At 46.1% G+C, this 17114-nt stretch overlaps 1 protein-coding gene across 3 annotated transcripts in view; it reads left to right on the top strand.

Annotated features, from left to right (window-relative positions):
• Positions 1 to 15426, top strand: part of CDC37L1 (cell division cycle 37 like 1, HSP90 cochaperone) — a 42807-nt gene extending 27381 nt beyond the window's left edge. For 2 of the 3 annotated variants that reach the window (XM_075339779.1, XM_075339788.1), the window contains 3 exons: positions 4206 to 4328; positions 12905 to 13069; positions 14819 to 15425. In XM_075339779.1, coding sequence (XP_075195894.1) covers positions 4206 to 4328; positions 12905 to 13069; positions 14819 to 14914 — 384 coding nt within the window. In that variant the 3' untranslated portion in view covers positions 14915 to 15425. Of the gene's footprint in view, positions 1 to 4205; positions 4329 to 12904; positions 13070 to 14818 lie in introns of all 3 variants that reach the window. The other variant, XM_075339797.1, reaches the window with a different exon arrangement.
• Positions 15427 to 17114: the final 1688 nt, after the last annotated feature.

Raw genomic sequence — 17114 nt, 5'->3', positions numbered from 1 at the left:
CACTCCCCAAAACATTCCCTGATTGACCAATTTATTGAAAAGAAAAAAAAAAAATCCACTATAATCCATTTGGACGTCCCACGTCGACTCTGGACCTTCTAGAATATGGGGGACACGTTCAGGGAACGTATCCCCCATTTTCTAGGAGGGCAGACCCTCCATTTGAGGAGAGTGGGTGCAAAAAGCTGCACCCACCCTCCCCGGGTCACAGCTGCACAGTGCTGAGCAGCAGCCAGCGTCTCTGAACACAGGAAGCTGTCATCTGCTCGGCACATGTGACCGGCGTCTGCAGAGAAGGAGGAGGGGGCCGCGGGGGATCAGCGCTCCGGTATGTATGACACCGGGGGACACCAGGGGGGGGGTAGGGGGGGACCCGGCAGGGCCTAGGGAGCAGGTTTCTGTCGTATGTGTTATGGCACATACGACAGAAACCATAGGAACACTGTAAATGCGGCCGGCGCGCTGCTGTGCTCTCCGATGCGCGCGGCCATCTTGGATTTTCGGGAGGGGGTTGGGGGTCGGGGGGGCACTTTGGGGATACCGAGGGGACCGGAGGGAACCGGGAAAAAGATTTATCTCCCATCTGGCATGTTTGATCATGCCAGATGGGAGATAAATGATTTTTTACCGGCGCGGTCATTTACTATAACTTGATGATCGGTATACGGTGTATACCGGTCATCAGGTGAGCGGGGACCGGAAAAACCGGCCCGAATCATGATCTCCAGGGTCTCGGCTACCCCCGGCAGCTGAGACCCCGGAAATTTTCTGACTCTGGGGGGCGCTAGACCCTTTTTTCCGACCGCCGTTTTAAAACGGCAGAAAGGAATAAGTACCCTTTTTTAGTGCCGTTTTAAAACGTAACGCGGTCGTAATGGGGTTAAGCTCCCTGGCGTTTAGCGTTTTTTCCGTTTTTTTTGTTTGTTTTTTTTCTGTTTCTTCAGAGAGCCGTAACTTTTTTTATTTTTCCGTCAATCTTGCCATATAAGGGCTTGTTTTTTGCGGGACGAGTTGTAGTTTTAAATGAAACCATAAATTTTACCATACAGTGTACTGGAAAATAGCAAAAAAATTCAGTGTGGAAAAACTGCAAAAAAGTGTGATTGTACAATAGTTTTTGGGATATTTTATTCACCATGTTTACTATATGGTAAAACTGATGTGTGGGTGTGATGCCTGAGGTCGGTGCGAGTTTGTAGACACCAAACATGACGAGGTTTACTTGTATCTAAGGGGTTAAAAAAAAATCAGAAGTTTGCCCAAAGAAAATTGACGTTTTTAATTGTACCATTTTTGCGCAGATGCTACGTTTTTGATTGCCTGTTATTTTTTGCGCAAAATTTGTGGTGACGAAAAACCATAATTTTGGCGTTTGGAATTTTTTTTCCCGCTACGCTGGCATTTCTGAACACTGCGATACCAAATGTGTATATTTTTTGTAACCCTTTAATTTTCAATGGGGCGAAAGGGGGGTGATTTGAACTTTTTAGATTTTATAATTTTTTTTAACTTTTTATTTATTTTTTTTTTTTTTACTAGGTCCCTTAGGGGGCTATATGGATCAGCTGTCTGATCGCTCTTCCAGCTCTCCAGATCACAGCTACAGAGCTGAGATCTGCAGATATGCTGCTTTACTTTCAATGCCGGCACTATTCCAGCATTGAGAGCAAGTGACTCCTGTTAGCTACAGGCTGCATCACATGACCCTGTGCTATCATGGCAACCACCAGAAGTCACGTGATCACGTCACGTGACTTCCGATGGGGGCGGGGAAAGTCACCATAATGGTTGCGCGCATATACATCTCACTGCCAGATTTTGGCAGTGAGATGTAAGGGGTTAATAGTCGCGGGTGGAACACGATTCCACTGGCGACTAGCAGGCACACATGTCCGCTGTTGAAATCAGCTGATATGTGTGCGGATTAACCTCACACGATCCATGACATACCCAGTACGTCATGGGTCACTGAGGGGTTGATATGCCATAATGACTGAATTAATCTAAAATGGTTTGATTTAGAATTTGTCTGGCTTTCTTGGACCAACACACTGGCATCCATTATTCCTATTGTATACAGGTATAAATTAAAGAGGAGTACTCTATAATACAAGATACAATTATATTGCCCATTTCACAATTCATAGGTTGCAATTTAAGTACAATAAAAGCCACACATTAGTATGTACAGATGTCTGCCCTGACTCTGTATTATAATAACGCAGGCAATGGGCAGTACTGACTATATAGAGTCATGGCCAAAAGTGTTGACACCCTTCAAATATTTCCAGAAAATGAAGTATTTCTCCCAGAAAATTATCACAATTACAAATCTTTTGTTATGCACATGTTTATTTCCTTTGTGTGAATTGGAACAACACAAAAGACAGAGGGGAAAACATGGCAAATTGGACATAATTTCACATACAACTCCCAAAATGGGTCTGAGAAAATTGTTGGCACTTTTCCAAAATTGTGGGTAAATTACTGTTTCAAGCATGCGAGGCTCATTCAAACTCACCTGTGGCAAGTAACAAGTGTGGGTAATATGAAAATCACACCTGAAACCCGATAAAAAGGGGAGAAGTTGACTCAATCTTTGCATTGTGTGCCTGTGTGGGCCACACTAAGCATGGAGAATAGAAAGAGAAGAAGAGAACTGTCTGAGGACTTGAGATTGAAAATTATTGAGAAATATCAACAATATTAAGGTTACAAGTCCATCTCCAAAAATCTTGGTGCTCCTTTGTCCACGGTGTGCAACATAATCAAGACGTTTACAACCCATAGCACTGTACCTGATCTCCCTGGAGGTGGACAGCAGAGAAAAATTGATGAAAGATTGCAACACAAGATAGTCGGGATGAGCAGAGTCAATCAAGCTATCCTGCAGACTCAGGGTGCATCAGTATCTGTGTGAACTATCCATTAACACTTGAATGAAATCAAACGCTATGGCAGTAGATCCAGGAGGACCCCATTGCTGATAATGAGACATAAAAAAGCTAGACTGCAGTTTGCCAAAATCCTTCCAGGAAAGGGTCTTGATTACAGATGAGACCAAGATAGAGCTTTTTGGTAAAGCACATCATTTTACTGTTTACTGAAAATGGATTAAGGCCTACAAAGAAAAAAAAACACTTTACCTACAGTAAAATATGGTGGAGGTTCAAAGATGTTTTAGGGTTGTTTTGCTTCCTCTGGCACCGGATGCCTAGACTTTGTTCAAGGCATCATAAAATTTGAAGATTACCAAGTGATTTTTGGTCGCGATGTAGTGCCCAGTGTCAGAAAGCTGAGTTTGTGTCCTAAGTCATGGGTCTTCCAGCGGGACATTGACCCCAAACATACTTCAAGAAGCATCCAGAAATGGGTGGAAACTAAGCACTGCAGAGTTCTGTAGATGTCAGCAATGAGTCCAGATCTAAATACCATTGAACACTTGTGGAGGGATCTTAAAATTGCTGTTGGGAGAAAACACCCTTCAAATATCAGACCTGGAACAGTTTGGCCCAAAATTCCAGTTGAGAGGTGTAAGAAGCTTGTTGATGGTTATAAGAAGTAATTGATTGCAGTAAGATGAAAGTGGCAACAATTTTGTCTGGCCCATTTTTCTAATTTTATGTGAAATTATCTCCAATTTTCTTTTTTTTTTTTTTTTTTTTTTCCTCAAAATATGTGTAATTGCAATAATATTCTGGGAGATATATTTCATTTTCTGGAAAGATTTCAAAGGTGCCAATACTGTTGGCCATGACTGCTGTCAACTGTGCCTGAGGAACGTTTTCTATTCTTAATCATACCCCACATCCCCGTGTCAGATGGACCATAAATAAAGCAAGATCATGGGCGCAGAATGGGTGGGTGAAGGCAAATCTGCATGAGCTGAAATACTGCTTCACTCCCAATAAACATTGGAAATTCTCAGTCTGTTTTGTACATGGTACATTTTTTACTTGGATCCACATTAATGGAAAAAAAGGGTTGTTGAAATTATTTTTTATTATAAAGATATATGTATATACGAGATGCCAGTCTGTCAACGTATCTATGGCAGGTCTGCGTTTAATGGCGCTCGCTTTGAAATTCCCATAAGAAATTCAGACAGTTAATGGAGAGACAACCCCCTTCAAGCCTATAGTCAGAATATGAGACCATATATATGTGACTGCTCTCGTTTATGTACGTGTTTTGTGTGACTACAGAAGAACGCACTTATGGAACAAGTGGCCCATCAAACCGTGGTCATGCAGTTCATCATTGAAATGGCGAAGGGCTGTAATGTGGATCCTAGAGGATGTTTTCGGTTATTTTTCCAAAAAGCCAAAGTAAGTTGTTTTTGGGGTGTTTTTTTTTTTTTTTTTTTTTTTTTTTTTTGGGGGGGGGGGGGAGAGAAGTGGGGCAGGGTTTGCTGAAATTTCACAGATTGTTTTAAAAAGTCCTTTCCTTACGAATACAAGCATGTTGCAGATATTTCTACAGCATTTTATCCTCTAAATGGAGTTCTCTGCACTCGTTATTCAAATGAATGGGACCTTTGTAGAAATTTCTGCAAGAAACCTGCTACATTTTAAGAACCCCTAAATAGCTCCTATATAGAGCCAACAGGAGCTATGGTTGATTGCAGACTACTGGGGAGGATCCCTGCTAAACCAGTGATGTACCAGAGCCATAAGGAATGGATTGGGAATCATGTTCCATAGCATTCTTGATGCAGCCATTGTATTCTGCATGGCCTAAGCAGCCCCTCCTATACACTTGCAAACAAGTTAGGCTCTGTACGCATATGTTGGTCTTTTTTTTTTTTTTTTTGCCCATCTTAAGAGATACACGCTAATGTCTAATGTGATAAAGCACTTCTAATATTTCCCTTTATACAGCCACTTTTGTTTTAGCAAATTTAATAGGTCCCAAATTCTGTGCTAATTTATGATAGTGGTTGAAGAATTGAATGATGTATTTTTTTTATACAGCGCTCCATATCCTGTGCATAAGCTATTTTACAATTTCTTTATCGTTCCTATGGGAGACCCAGACCATGGGTGTATAGCTTCTGCCTCCGGAGGACACACAAAGTACTACACTCAAAAGTGTAGCTCCTCCCTCTAAGCTTATACACCCCCTGGAGATCCAGATGTAGCCAGTTTATCACTTTGTGTTCAGGAGGTCACATCCACACATGCATTCTCATCGGATTTTTTCATTTTTTGGAAAGAGTTTGAAGAAAAGCGGGTCCAAGCCTGGACCCCCGGCATGTCCCTTCTCACCCCACTGTGTCGGCGGTGCTGTTAAGGTTGATTCCCAGGCTGGAGCCTTACATGCCGTGCTCCTTCACCATCCCTCCGGGGCTCTGGCTTGAAGTGGGAGCCAGCACGGTTCTCCATGCTTGGCAGGAGACCGGTCTCCATCCGCAGCCCTTCAGGATCCTGCTGGACCGGACCACTCATCCCCAGGGACTGGCTACCCTGCGTCTCAAATAAAGAAGAAAAGACTGTACACAAGGCTTAGAAAAATTATGTAAATTTATTCAATTCAAAGCTTACAAAGGGTATAAAATATTAAAAAAGGATTTGAAATGAGAGAACCAGCAGGTGGCGTACTCACACCACAACTCAGTAATCAAGTCTATAAAGGTTGAATTGGCTGTACTAAAGCACCATACTGAGATGCCTACCAAACACTGCTCGTGTGATGAAATGTAAATGGATGCCAACCGGCATGCCCTGGGGACCAATGGTCATACAAAAAGAGCTAAGCAGTGTCAGGAGGTAAAACAGTAGGTGCATGTAAAGGAGTTAAAAAACACATCAGCACACTATAAACAGGAGAGTCATATACCTGAGTTGTGGGGTGAGAGTCAGAGAACCCGACCTAGGTTTCGATCTTAATGCCTTCTTCCGGGGGTGGCCTCATGTTCAAAAAGAGCGCCTTTTTATATCAAAATACACCAATGAGGAGACGGAAAAGACAGGCCAATCAAGTCAGCCTTTACTTTAGTCGGTATAACAAGTAACAGTCCCATCACCTGATTGGTCTCCAGAGAGGCGTGCCTGTTCAACAGAGGTTTGCATGCAAAATGACGTATAGTGTAGCTATAGTAACCGTCAAACAAATACCACTCAACCCCGAACTGCAGACAACAGCAGAAGGGGAGAGTAACACAGGTAACAGCCAATCGGAGATACCAATCTTATAATAGGCTGCCGTGGACATAGGTATACAGGAGGAGTGTCACAAGGAAACAGCCAATCAGAATAGCAAACATAAAGTAGGCTGGCGTGATCGATCCTCCAAACCGTTCACCATTGGTGCGTTCAAGTGGGTGTGTTCATTAGTGGCGCCGCTTTGGTCATTGCCCGGAATAAGGGAGAAACAACCGCAGCGTCTCATATAATAATAAGACAGTAGAGGATCCGGCACTGCAGCAGTGCGTCTCAGCAAGCTAAGTACCTGAGACGTTTATATATGGGGGTCCCTTGTACTTTATTGTGGTGGGAGAGTGTGCTGAGTGATTTTTATGACATTTCCGGCGGGTTCTCTGGCTGTCACCTGAGAACCGCGCCGATGGTGCCTGCGCGCCGGCCGCACCGCTCAAATTTAGGCCCCGGCTTAGCCGGAGGCCTACTTTCGGTTTCACTGCCCTCGCATGTCATTCATGCAGAGGGACAGTGCGGCTCCGCCCAGCGGCCGTTCTACAAAGGGGAGAGACACTCCTCACTGAGTACATGTCTCCTCCCCTGTGAATCTCTTTGGCCCTCCAGATCCCGCTCTCAGAGTGAGTCCCACCCCCTCTCTTCTCTCCGGTGGCCATTTTCTCAGCGTTTTTCCCCTGTGATCACCACTGGTCTGCAGTATCCCTGCTGAGGTGCTTGGGAGTCCGGGCTTCGGGATCTGGAGGGCACACAAACCGCTCCAGCGGTCTGGTAAGCCACAACCTCTGGTTGTGGACCTTCTGTATATACTCTCTGGGGGTCATTCTGGCAGAGCCCTCACTCCAGAAGCATGTCTCACACGAGGAGCAAGGCTCCAAAGCTGTTTTCAGTATGCACTGCATGTAAGCTCCTGCTGCCGGAACCGAGCACCTATCCACATTGTGATGCCTGCTCTAACCTGACGATGCCTCAGCCTGGAATCGCCCCCCCAGGGGTCTCTCAGGCTGCTCCGGCTCCTGTGGCTGAACCCCCGGCTTGGGTAGAATCCTTAACCAGGTCTATCTCCCAGTCTTTTGCTGACTCCATAGGACATCTGTCCAGGACTCTGCTGAGCATGCATCAGCCCCCGTCGCAGGGTGCCTCTGCTGCTAGGTCTCTCTCAGGACCGGAGCTCACAGAGGATTCATCATCTGGTCCCAGGCCCCGTCCTTCTAAGAAGAGACGCAGGGCCCCCTCTCCTTCGTCCCGCGGCTCGGTCTCAGAAGCTGACTCGCAGGATGAGGAGGATGCCTTTACTGGGGGCTCGGAGACTACCTCCATGTGCCCCATTGGTCTGTCCGACAGTGACTCGGATGTTAGTGATTTGATTGCGTCCATTAATTCTGTACTGGATCTCAATCCGCCAGTATCAGAGGAACAACCCTCTCTGGCAGAAAAGCACCAGTTTACCTCGCCTAAGAGGATGAAGAGTGTGTTCTTTAACCACTCCAGTTTTCAGGCCGCTGTGACCAAGCCCAGGGCCTGTCCTGACAAACGCTTTCCAAAGCGTGGTTCTGATGACCGTTTTCCCTTTCCACCTGAGGTGGTCAAGGAGTGGGCTCATTCACCAAAGGTAGACCCCCCCCGGTGTCTAGACTCTCAGCCCGGACCGTTGTATCAGTGGCTGATGGCACCTCGCTTAAGGATTCCACAGACCGCCAGGTTGACCTTCTGGCCAAATCTGTATTTGAGGCGGCAGGGGCCTCGTTCTCCCCGACTTTTGCAGCAGTGTGGGCTCTCAAAGCCATCTCTGCTTCTCTGGAGGAGATGCATTCCCTTACTAAGGAATCTATGCCTGAGATGGTTGCCTTAACTTCCCAAGCTTCGGCTTTTTCATCCTATGCCATGTCTGCCATGCTGGAGGCTTCTCACCGCACTGCGGTGGCTTCGGCTAATTCCCTCGCTATCCGCAGGACCTTGTGGCTTCGAGAGTGGAAGGCAGATTCTTCTAAGAAGTACCTTGCGGGGCTCCCTTTTGCTGGGTCCCGCCTGTTCGGTGAACAGCTGGATGAAATTATTAAGGAAGCAACTGGCGGGAAGAGTACTTCCATGCCACAAACCAAAACCAGGAAACCTGTCCAGGGTAGGAATCAGTCGAGGTTTCGTTCCTTTCGTTCCTCCAACTGGTCGTCCTCTAAGCCCTCGGCCTCGTCCACTAACACTGCCAAGGACCAAAAATCCAGCTGGCGCACAAAAGCGCGTCCACAGAAGACCGCAGGTGCTGCTGCCACTAAGGCAGCCTCCTCTTGACTATCTGTCCGCGCCAGCAACGTCCTTAGTCGGTGGCAGGCTCTCCCAATTTGGCGACGTGTGGTTTCAACACGTCTCCGATCAGTGGGTGCGGGATATCATCTCCCACGGCTACAGGATAGAATTCTCTTCCAGCCCGCCAAACAGATTTTTTTTCTGTCAACTCCCCCCTGCTCCAAGGCTGCTGCCTTCTCTCAGGCCGTGGCATCCCTGCAGGCAAACGGAGTAATTGTACCGGTTCCCGCCCGGGAACGGTTCAGAGGTTTCTACTCAAATCTCTTCCTAGTCCCCAAAAAGGACGGTTCCTTCCGGCCCATCCTGGATCTCAAGCTTCTCAACAAGCATGTTCAGGTGTGGCATTTTCGCATTGGGGTCTATGCGGTAAGTCATTGCATCAATGACCCAAGGGGATTTCCTGGCATCCATCGACATCAGAGATGCCTATCTGCATGTGCCAATTGCAGTTTCTCACCAGCGTTGGCTACGTTTTGCAATCGGAGAGGAACATTTCCAATTCGTGGCTCTCCCCTTCGGGTTGGCCTCAGCTCCTCGGGTATTCACCAAGGTCATGGCAGCAGTGATTGCGGTCCTGCACCTACAGGGGTTGGCAGTGATCCCTTCCCTGGACGACCTTCTGGTAAAGGCTTCATCCAGCTTGGACTGTCAACGGAGTGTCTCGCTCACTCTCGCCACTCTAGCCCAATTCGGGTGGCTTGTCAATCTTCCCAAATCCACTCTGACTCCGACCCAGAGTCTCACGTACCTAGGGATGCAGTTCGAGACTCTGCCGGCACTTGTGAAGTTGCCCTCAGTCAAACAGCAGTCCCTCCAACTGGCGGTCCGCGCTCTGCTGAGGCCCCGCCGTTATTCCATCAGGCACCTGATGCAGGTGCTGGGTCAGATGGTGGCGTCAATTGAGGCTGTTCCCGTTGCCCAGTTCCATCTGCGTCCTCTGCAGCTGGACATTCTCCGCTGTTGGGACAAGCGGCCTTCCTCCTTGCACAGGTTAGTGGCTCTGTCGCCACAGACCAGGAGATCTCTTCAGTGGTGGCTTCGGCCCCTCTCTCTGTCTCAGGGGCGCTCCTTCCTGACCCCGTCCTGGGTGATTCTCACCATGGATGCCAGTCTGTCCGGCTGGGGAGCGGTATATCTCCACCACCGAGCGCAGGGCACTTGGACTCCGTCCGAGTCAGTCCTCTCGATCAATGTGCTGGAAACCAGAGCTGTGCTTCTAGCTCTCCTAGCCTTTCACACCTGTTGGCGGGCAAGCACATCCGAGTCCAGTCAGACAACGCGACAGCAGTTGCCTACATCAATCACCAAGGCGGGACACGCAGCCGCCTGGCAATGTTGGAGGTACAACGCATCCTTCAATGGGCGGAGGACTCCAAGTCCACCATATCCGCAGTCCACATCCCAGGCGTGGAAAACTGGGAGGCAGATTATCTCAGCCGTCAAACCGTGGACGGCGGCGAGTGGTCCCTGCATCCGGCAGTGTTTCAGTCAATCTGCTGCAAGTGGGGCACTCCGGACGTGGACCTAATGGCGTCCCGTCACAACAACAAGGTTCCGGTTTACGTGGCTCGCTCCCACGATCCTCAGGCATTCGCCGCGGACGCTCTGGTTCAAGACTGGTCCCAGTTTCGTCTGTCCTACGTGTTTCCCCCTCTAGCGCTCTTGCCCAGAGTTCTGCGCAAGATCAGACTGGAGGGCCGTCGAGTCATTCTCATCGCTCCGGACTGGCCCAGGCGAGCTTGGTACCCAGACCTGCTCCTTCTGTCCGTAGAGGTGCCGTGGCATCTTCCGGACCGTCCGGACCGTCCAGACCTTCTCTCGCCGGAATTCTGCGGCTCTCAGATTGACGGCGTGGCTCTTGAGTCCTGGATCTTGACGGCTTCTGGTATCCCTCCTGAAGTCATCTCCACTATGACTCGGGCCCGTAAGTCTTCCTCATCCAAAATCTATCACAGGACTTGGAAAATTTTCCTGTCCTGGTGTCGCTCTTCCGGCCATCCTCCTTGGCCATTTTCCTTGCCGACCCTTCTGTCCTTTCTACAGTCCGGTCTGCAGCTGGGACTGTCCCTCAACTCTCTCAAGGGACAAGTCTCAGCTCTATCAGTGCTGTTCCAGCGGCGTCTCGCTCGGCTGGCTCAGGTCCGCACCTTCATGCAGGGCGCGTCTCACATCATTCCGCCTTACCGGCGGCCCTTGGATCCCTGGGACCTTAACTTGGTCCTCACGGTTTTGCAGAAACCCCCCTTTGAGCCTCTTAGGGAGGTTTCTTTGTTTCGTCTTTCACAGAAAGTGGTCTTTCTAGTGGCCATAACTTCCCTCAGGAGAGTCTCTGATTTGGCTGCGCTCTCTTCGGAGTCACCTTTTTTGGTTTTTCATCAAGACAAGGTGGTTCTCCGTCCGACTCCGGACTTTCTTCCTAAGGTGGTCTCTCCTTTCCACCTTAACCAGGACATTACCCTACCTTCCTTTTGTCCGGCTCTTGTTCATCGCTTTGAAAAAGCGTTGCATACTTTGGATCTGGTGCGTGCGCTCCAGATCTATAGGTCTCGCACCGCTGTTCTTAGGCAGTGCACCTCTCTTTTTGTGCTAACCACAGGTCGGCGCAAGGGCCTCCCTGCTTCTAAGCCGCCCTTAGCCCGTTGGATTAGATCGACCATTTCGGACGCCTACCAGTGTTCTCAGGTGCCTCCCCCGCCGGGGATCAAGGCACACTCGACCAGAGCTGTCGGTGCCTCTTGGGCTTTCAGGCACCAGGCTACGGCTCAACAAGTCTGTCAGGCTGCCACTTGGACTAGCCTGCATACCTTTTTGAAGCACTACCAAGTACATGCTCATGCTTCGGCAGATGCGAGCTTGGGCAGACGCATCCTTCAGGCGGCTGTCGCCCACTTGTGAAGTTAGGTTCTGCCTACTTCTTAGTTTTTCTGTTTATTTCCCACCCATGAACTGCTTTGAGACGTCCCATGGTCTGGGTCTCCCATAGGAACGATAAAGAAAAAGAGAATTTTGTTTTACTTACCGTAAATTCTTTTTCTTATAGTTCCGTATTGGGAGACCCAGCACCCTCCCTGTTGCCTGTTGACACTTTCTTGTTCCGTGTGTTATCACCGGCTGTTGTTGTTGACAGAGTCTCCGGTTGTTCCGGTTCTGGCTCTGTTTTTTTTCTTGTGGGTGGCTATTCTCCTTCAGCTTTTGCACTAAACTGGCTAGATCTGGATCTCCAGGGGGTGTATAAGCTCAGAGGGAGGAGCTACACTTTTGAGTGTAGTACTTTGTGTGTCCTCCGGAGGCAGAAGCTATACACCCATGGTCTGGGTCTCCCAATACGGAACTATAAGAAAAAGAATTTACGGTAAGTAAACAAAATTCTCTTTTTCCAATGCTGTGTACCTGCAGCTGCCACTAGAGGGAGTTTAGCAGCTCAGTATATGTATTGGCTCCCTTGCTCCCTCTAATGGCAACTGCAGGTAATCACTATTTAATAGTTTTTAAATCTGTCTGAGAAATCTAGAACTCTCACTACTATAAAGTGAAATGCTTTAAAGGAGTACTCCAGGGAGATAACAAAAATGGTCTTCCTATTTATATAACTTCATAAACAATAAAGTTTTGCATCTATATTGCTGATGTATTTGATATACAGAACTTGTCACTGTGACTGAGACGCAGCTGCTGAATGCTCCTGTTCTTGTCTGGGATGTTATGTCACAGATGATGGCATTGGTCTGCTCTTACCTTCTAAGATAATCCAGCCACCTAATAACAGCTTCTTCTATGCTATCATATATCAGTGGGCATGGCTTGTCATGATCATAATGCAAGCCACGCCCACTGAGCGAGCCTAATGTCCAGTGATTCTGTGTCCTGCCTGCCTAACCCCTGTGATCAGTGCCTGCTGCTAAAACTTAACTGTGAAGAGCTTCCCTCTGCTCCTGTCACCAAGAAGCTGTGCAGAGGCAGCCTGTGTCTGTCCAGCACTGCTGTCCCTCAGGACTCCTCCTTATACAGCGGGAGCATCTATCACGGTCATCTATATGACCCCAGTAGTTCTCCTTAGTGTGCACTGTCCTCATCCTGGGGAAGCACATGTGATACAGGAGTACTACTGAGAGGGGGAGGCATGCTGGCCAGACACAGGCTGCCTCTACACAGCCTCCTGGTGACTGGGTGGGGAGCTCACAGCAGAGTCTATAGCAGTGAATACAACAGATGCAGCACTATGGATGTCCGCCTCTATAGTTTGAGGTTATATCGATAGGAATACATTTTCAGCTCCCCAGAGTACCCCTTTAAAGGCATGCACTAGTTTGTAATCTATATTTAGTCCTTGGAAATATATATATTTTTTTTAAGTTTTTTAAGTTTTTGTAACGAATAAGCTTATAATTCTTGTCACTATTTCTATTGTATTATGTCTCTATTTCTTATATGTTTATTATGGTTTGTAGGCAGAGGAACAAGGGTATTTTGAAGCTTTTAAAGGTGAACTTGATGCATTTAAATTAAGAGTTCGGATGCACACAGAATCTCAGAGGTGTTCTGCGGCAATGGGACAGAATGCATCTTATCAATCAGACTTTGGAAATGTGAGAACACAGTGTTTAGGCCTACAGGTATGTATGTTTGCATAGGCATACAGTCTGGAGATATTATGTAGCAGTAAGTTAAACGGGTTTTCCCAAGAAAAAGTTCATTTTAATCAATAGATTTTGGATTAACAACAAATCCCACAATTGGATGTGTTTGAAAAAAAAATATATGTGTATATATAATTTCTATACTTCGATAATTGTACATATGTGTCCCTGCTATGTACTGTGTAATGGCTGTGTCTGACCGTACAGGGACATGATCTGATCATACCACATCTTCTGGGCTGGGGAGGAGGTAAAGTATAAAGAATGTAATCTGTAGATATACTTACACACACCCTCACACATCCTGTCCTTGTTGCACCTTATGATCCCCTCCACTTTTGCTTGAATCCCTGAACCGAGCCTTCCTCCTCTAATGAGGCCTGTGACTGTTCTGCACAGCTTGTGATATGCATTATGACTTTGCACACGCATGCGCAGAACCCTCCCAGGCTGCATCAGAAATGGAAGTTTCATCTCAGCGTGAGAGGCTCAGGGATTTCGTCAGAAGCAAAGGGGATCACGAGGAGAAGAAGGGCCGGAGAGGTGAGCGTTAAGTTGAGTACAGTGGAACCTTGGATTACGAGCATAATTTGATCCGAGCGTTTGCTCTTAAACTAAGTTACTCTTATATCAAAGCAAATTTTCCCATAGGAAATAATTGAAACGCAGACCATTTTTCCACAACCCAAAAATATTTACTGTATTTATAGAAACTTATTACAGTAATACAATATAATGTACTGTATTCATATAAAATTATTACAGTACATTAATACAAAATACTGTACAATAAAAAACATATAAAAAAATTAAACTGCACATTAGCTCACAATAGAATTGTTGGAGTACGGGAGGTACATTATAGAGAGAAAAAATTATGTCTAAATAGACAACCTTTATTCTAGTACAATAGACAAAAAAAGCACATCCTAAATCTATTCTCCCAAAAATAAGAGCAGAACAAAGCCAAATCTGGGTTAGGAATACTGCACAGGCAATTAGATTGCAGAACAAGCAATGTGCTGTACTGGTTAGCAGAAAGAAAGTACAATACTATATCCACAAATGCAAATTGATAGACATGCTGTATAGTATATACTATACTGTACAATGGTATACTGTATACAGTACATACATACAGAAAGTTACCGCCAGAGCAGGTCAGAGCGCGGTGAAAGGACAGAATCGGAAGAGTGCACGGTGAGGATTTGCTCTTATTGTAAAGCATTGCTCTTAAACCAAGTTACAAATTTTTAAAAAGCTTTGTCTTGAAAAACGCTCTCAATCCAAGTTACTCTTAATCCAAGGTTCCACTGTATAAGGATTTTTGTACATTATATATTTTTTAAACTTATGGCCCTTTACAGTTCTGAAAAATGGCTTCCAGCGGCCTCCATTTTACGGAGTCCGCACAGAAGTGAATTACCAAAAATCCCCATTTTGGTGAATGATGATTGTTACAAGATGCGAGTAGAAGTCAGTTCCACTCTTATTTAGTTATCTATGTTCTTGACAGCAGGTTGTAGGCAAAGGTATACAAATGTTTTTAACCGTGCGCTTTGAAATCGTCACAATATGTTACCATTTAGGATGGGGCTAGTCATGTCATCCAGCAGGTAAATGTAAAGCAAAGATATATTAATTATGGTTGCTAATTTTTATTACCAGATTATTTTTACTGAAGATTTTCTAATTCCACTTTTTTACTTTTCTCTTTGACTGCAGGATATACAACAATGTCCTGTGACTACTAGTATGGATCAAGTCCACCTTACGGAGCAGATGGGCGAAGAGGACACTAAGATGATGGATTGTCTATAATTTCTTCTTCGGCCAATAGTGCTACATGACCTAGTGTGGCTGCGTTATCCGTGACGGTTCTAATACACGATGCTGCACTTTATTTATTGACTTTTCGTTTTCCTTCCAATGGGCAAAATCTCGAGAACCGTTCATGGTGTCTTTAGTGTGAACATACTGCTGCTATTTTATCAGGTCAGACAGGAGAATGGGACTGAACGCAGTGCTTCTGCCAATAGTAGATTTGCCTTCAAACTTCACCGTGGTTTTCTATGAGTACAAGTATTAAAAACTTGAATAAAGAGATATTTACAGTATTATCTGCGGAAATTGAGCTTTTATTTACCACCACAAACTTCATTAATAGAATTATTTTTTTACTACTAGATCCAAGTCCTAAAAAATGTCAGGAACTGAAAAATATAAGCCTTACCTCCGTGAAATCATGAAAAAAAGTCTTGCATATCAATGTAGGAATCTCGTGGAATAAACATTACTGTCTTGCCTCTGCCTTTTGAACGTTTTACCATAGCAATTTATTTCGATTAAAGGGAATCTGTTACTAGGATCAACCCTCTTAAGCCATCTGTATGAGCACATATATTTAGTTCCAGAAATATTTGGACAGTTATGCTGTGCACACTTGGTTTTTCTCTTTTTTTTTTTTTTTTTTTTTTTTTTTGTGTTTTTTTTTAGTGCAGACATGTCACAAAACGTGGAGGTAATCCTGAAGACAGCAAAGTCAGTGAAGATCCTGAAGTCTAATGCACATGTTGAGTATTTTCCCGTTGCAGAAATAAATCTGCCGCATGTCCAGTTTTTTCAGCGTTTGCTACAGATTTCACCCTTGCTAATGAATGGAAAAAAATCTGCCCCAAAATGCATGTTTTTGCCTTTGCGTTTTTCCCGCCAAGAGATGCAAAAATGGTGCAGAATTTTCTGCACCAAATTCTAACCGTGTGAACATACCCTAACACAAGTTTTGTCATTAATGGGCTGCTATTTTTTTCCCTAAATACAAGGCTAAGCACCCCTTAGTGCTACATGAAAGGCGCCAAAGGGTGCAAAATTACAAAATGCAGGAGAGTGGGACATGATGTGCCTTTCTGCCATTATAATGACAAAAACGACTGATATGAAGTGTACAAGCACAGGAAAATCACCAGAGCGCTCTACGCTGTGAAAAGCAGTAGAAAATGGCACTCGAGTGAACATGTGACCGCCTCATGTAGGTTGAAGCTATGGATCCTGGGTAAATTTATGTATTTTCCCTCCTTCAGTTTTTTTGCAGTACGCAAAAAAAACGGAAGGCACACGAATGACAAACGGATGACATAGATGACATACGTACTGTATACGGAACGGAAACGGATGCCACACGGATGCACCCGTGGAAAAAAAGGACCGTTTTTTGCGGACCACAAAAAACAGATCGGTCGTGTGAATGCAGCCTTATTCTGATCTGCCGTTTATATACAGCAGGCAGAAATAAGTGAATAGCGCCCCCAGTGTCAGAAAATCTCTGGGGTTTCAGGGCTAGCTGAGACCCTGGAGATCATGATTCAGGCCGTTTTTTCCGGTCCCCGCTCACGTGATCACCGGTATACACCGTATAACGATGATCACGTTACAGTAAATGATAGCGCCGGTAAAATTATTATTTATCTCCCATCTGGCATGAACAAACATGTCAATAAATCTCGTCCCCCGGTGTCGCCAAAGGGGCCCCCCCCCCAACCCCCTCCCGGAAATCCAAGATGGCCGCGCGCACAGCAGCGCCCCAGCCGCATCCACCCTACTCCTCTGATTTCTGTCGCATGTGCCATGACACATGCGACAGAAAAGTCCTCCCCAGGCCCTGCCAGGTCACCCCCTATAACCCCACCGGTGTTCCCCGGTGTCCCACGGTACCTGTGCAGCATTGATCCCCCGCGGCCCCCTCCTTCACAATAGACGCTGCCGCATGCACAGAGCGGCTGTCAGCTCGGCTTCCTGTGTTCAGACACAGTGAGTGGTGGTAACCATGCATCTGTAAGCTACTGCAATGCCCTGCTCATGAGGTAAGGAATATAGTTAATCAGGAGATCTGTACTACATTTCCAAATGGAGGTATTTGATTTTATAGTTGCCCTGCTGAACGACTACCAAACATGAGAGTCCGTTATACACCACACGAAAACAAGTCTAAATAGCGAGCTCTGTTGTTTAGTATTCATTCAGC

Source organism: Anomaloglossus baeobatrachus, chromosome 1 (genome assembly GCF_048569485.1).
Source record: "Anomaloglossus baeobatrachus isolate aAnoBae1 chromosome 1, aAnoBae1.hap1, whole genome shotgun sequence".
NCBI lineage: Eukaryota > Metazoa > Chordata > Amphibia > Anura > Aromobatidae > Anomaloglossus > Anomaloglossus baeobatrachus.
This window is presented reverse-complemented; position numbering and strand designations above follow the sequence as displayed.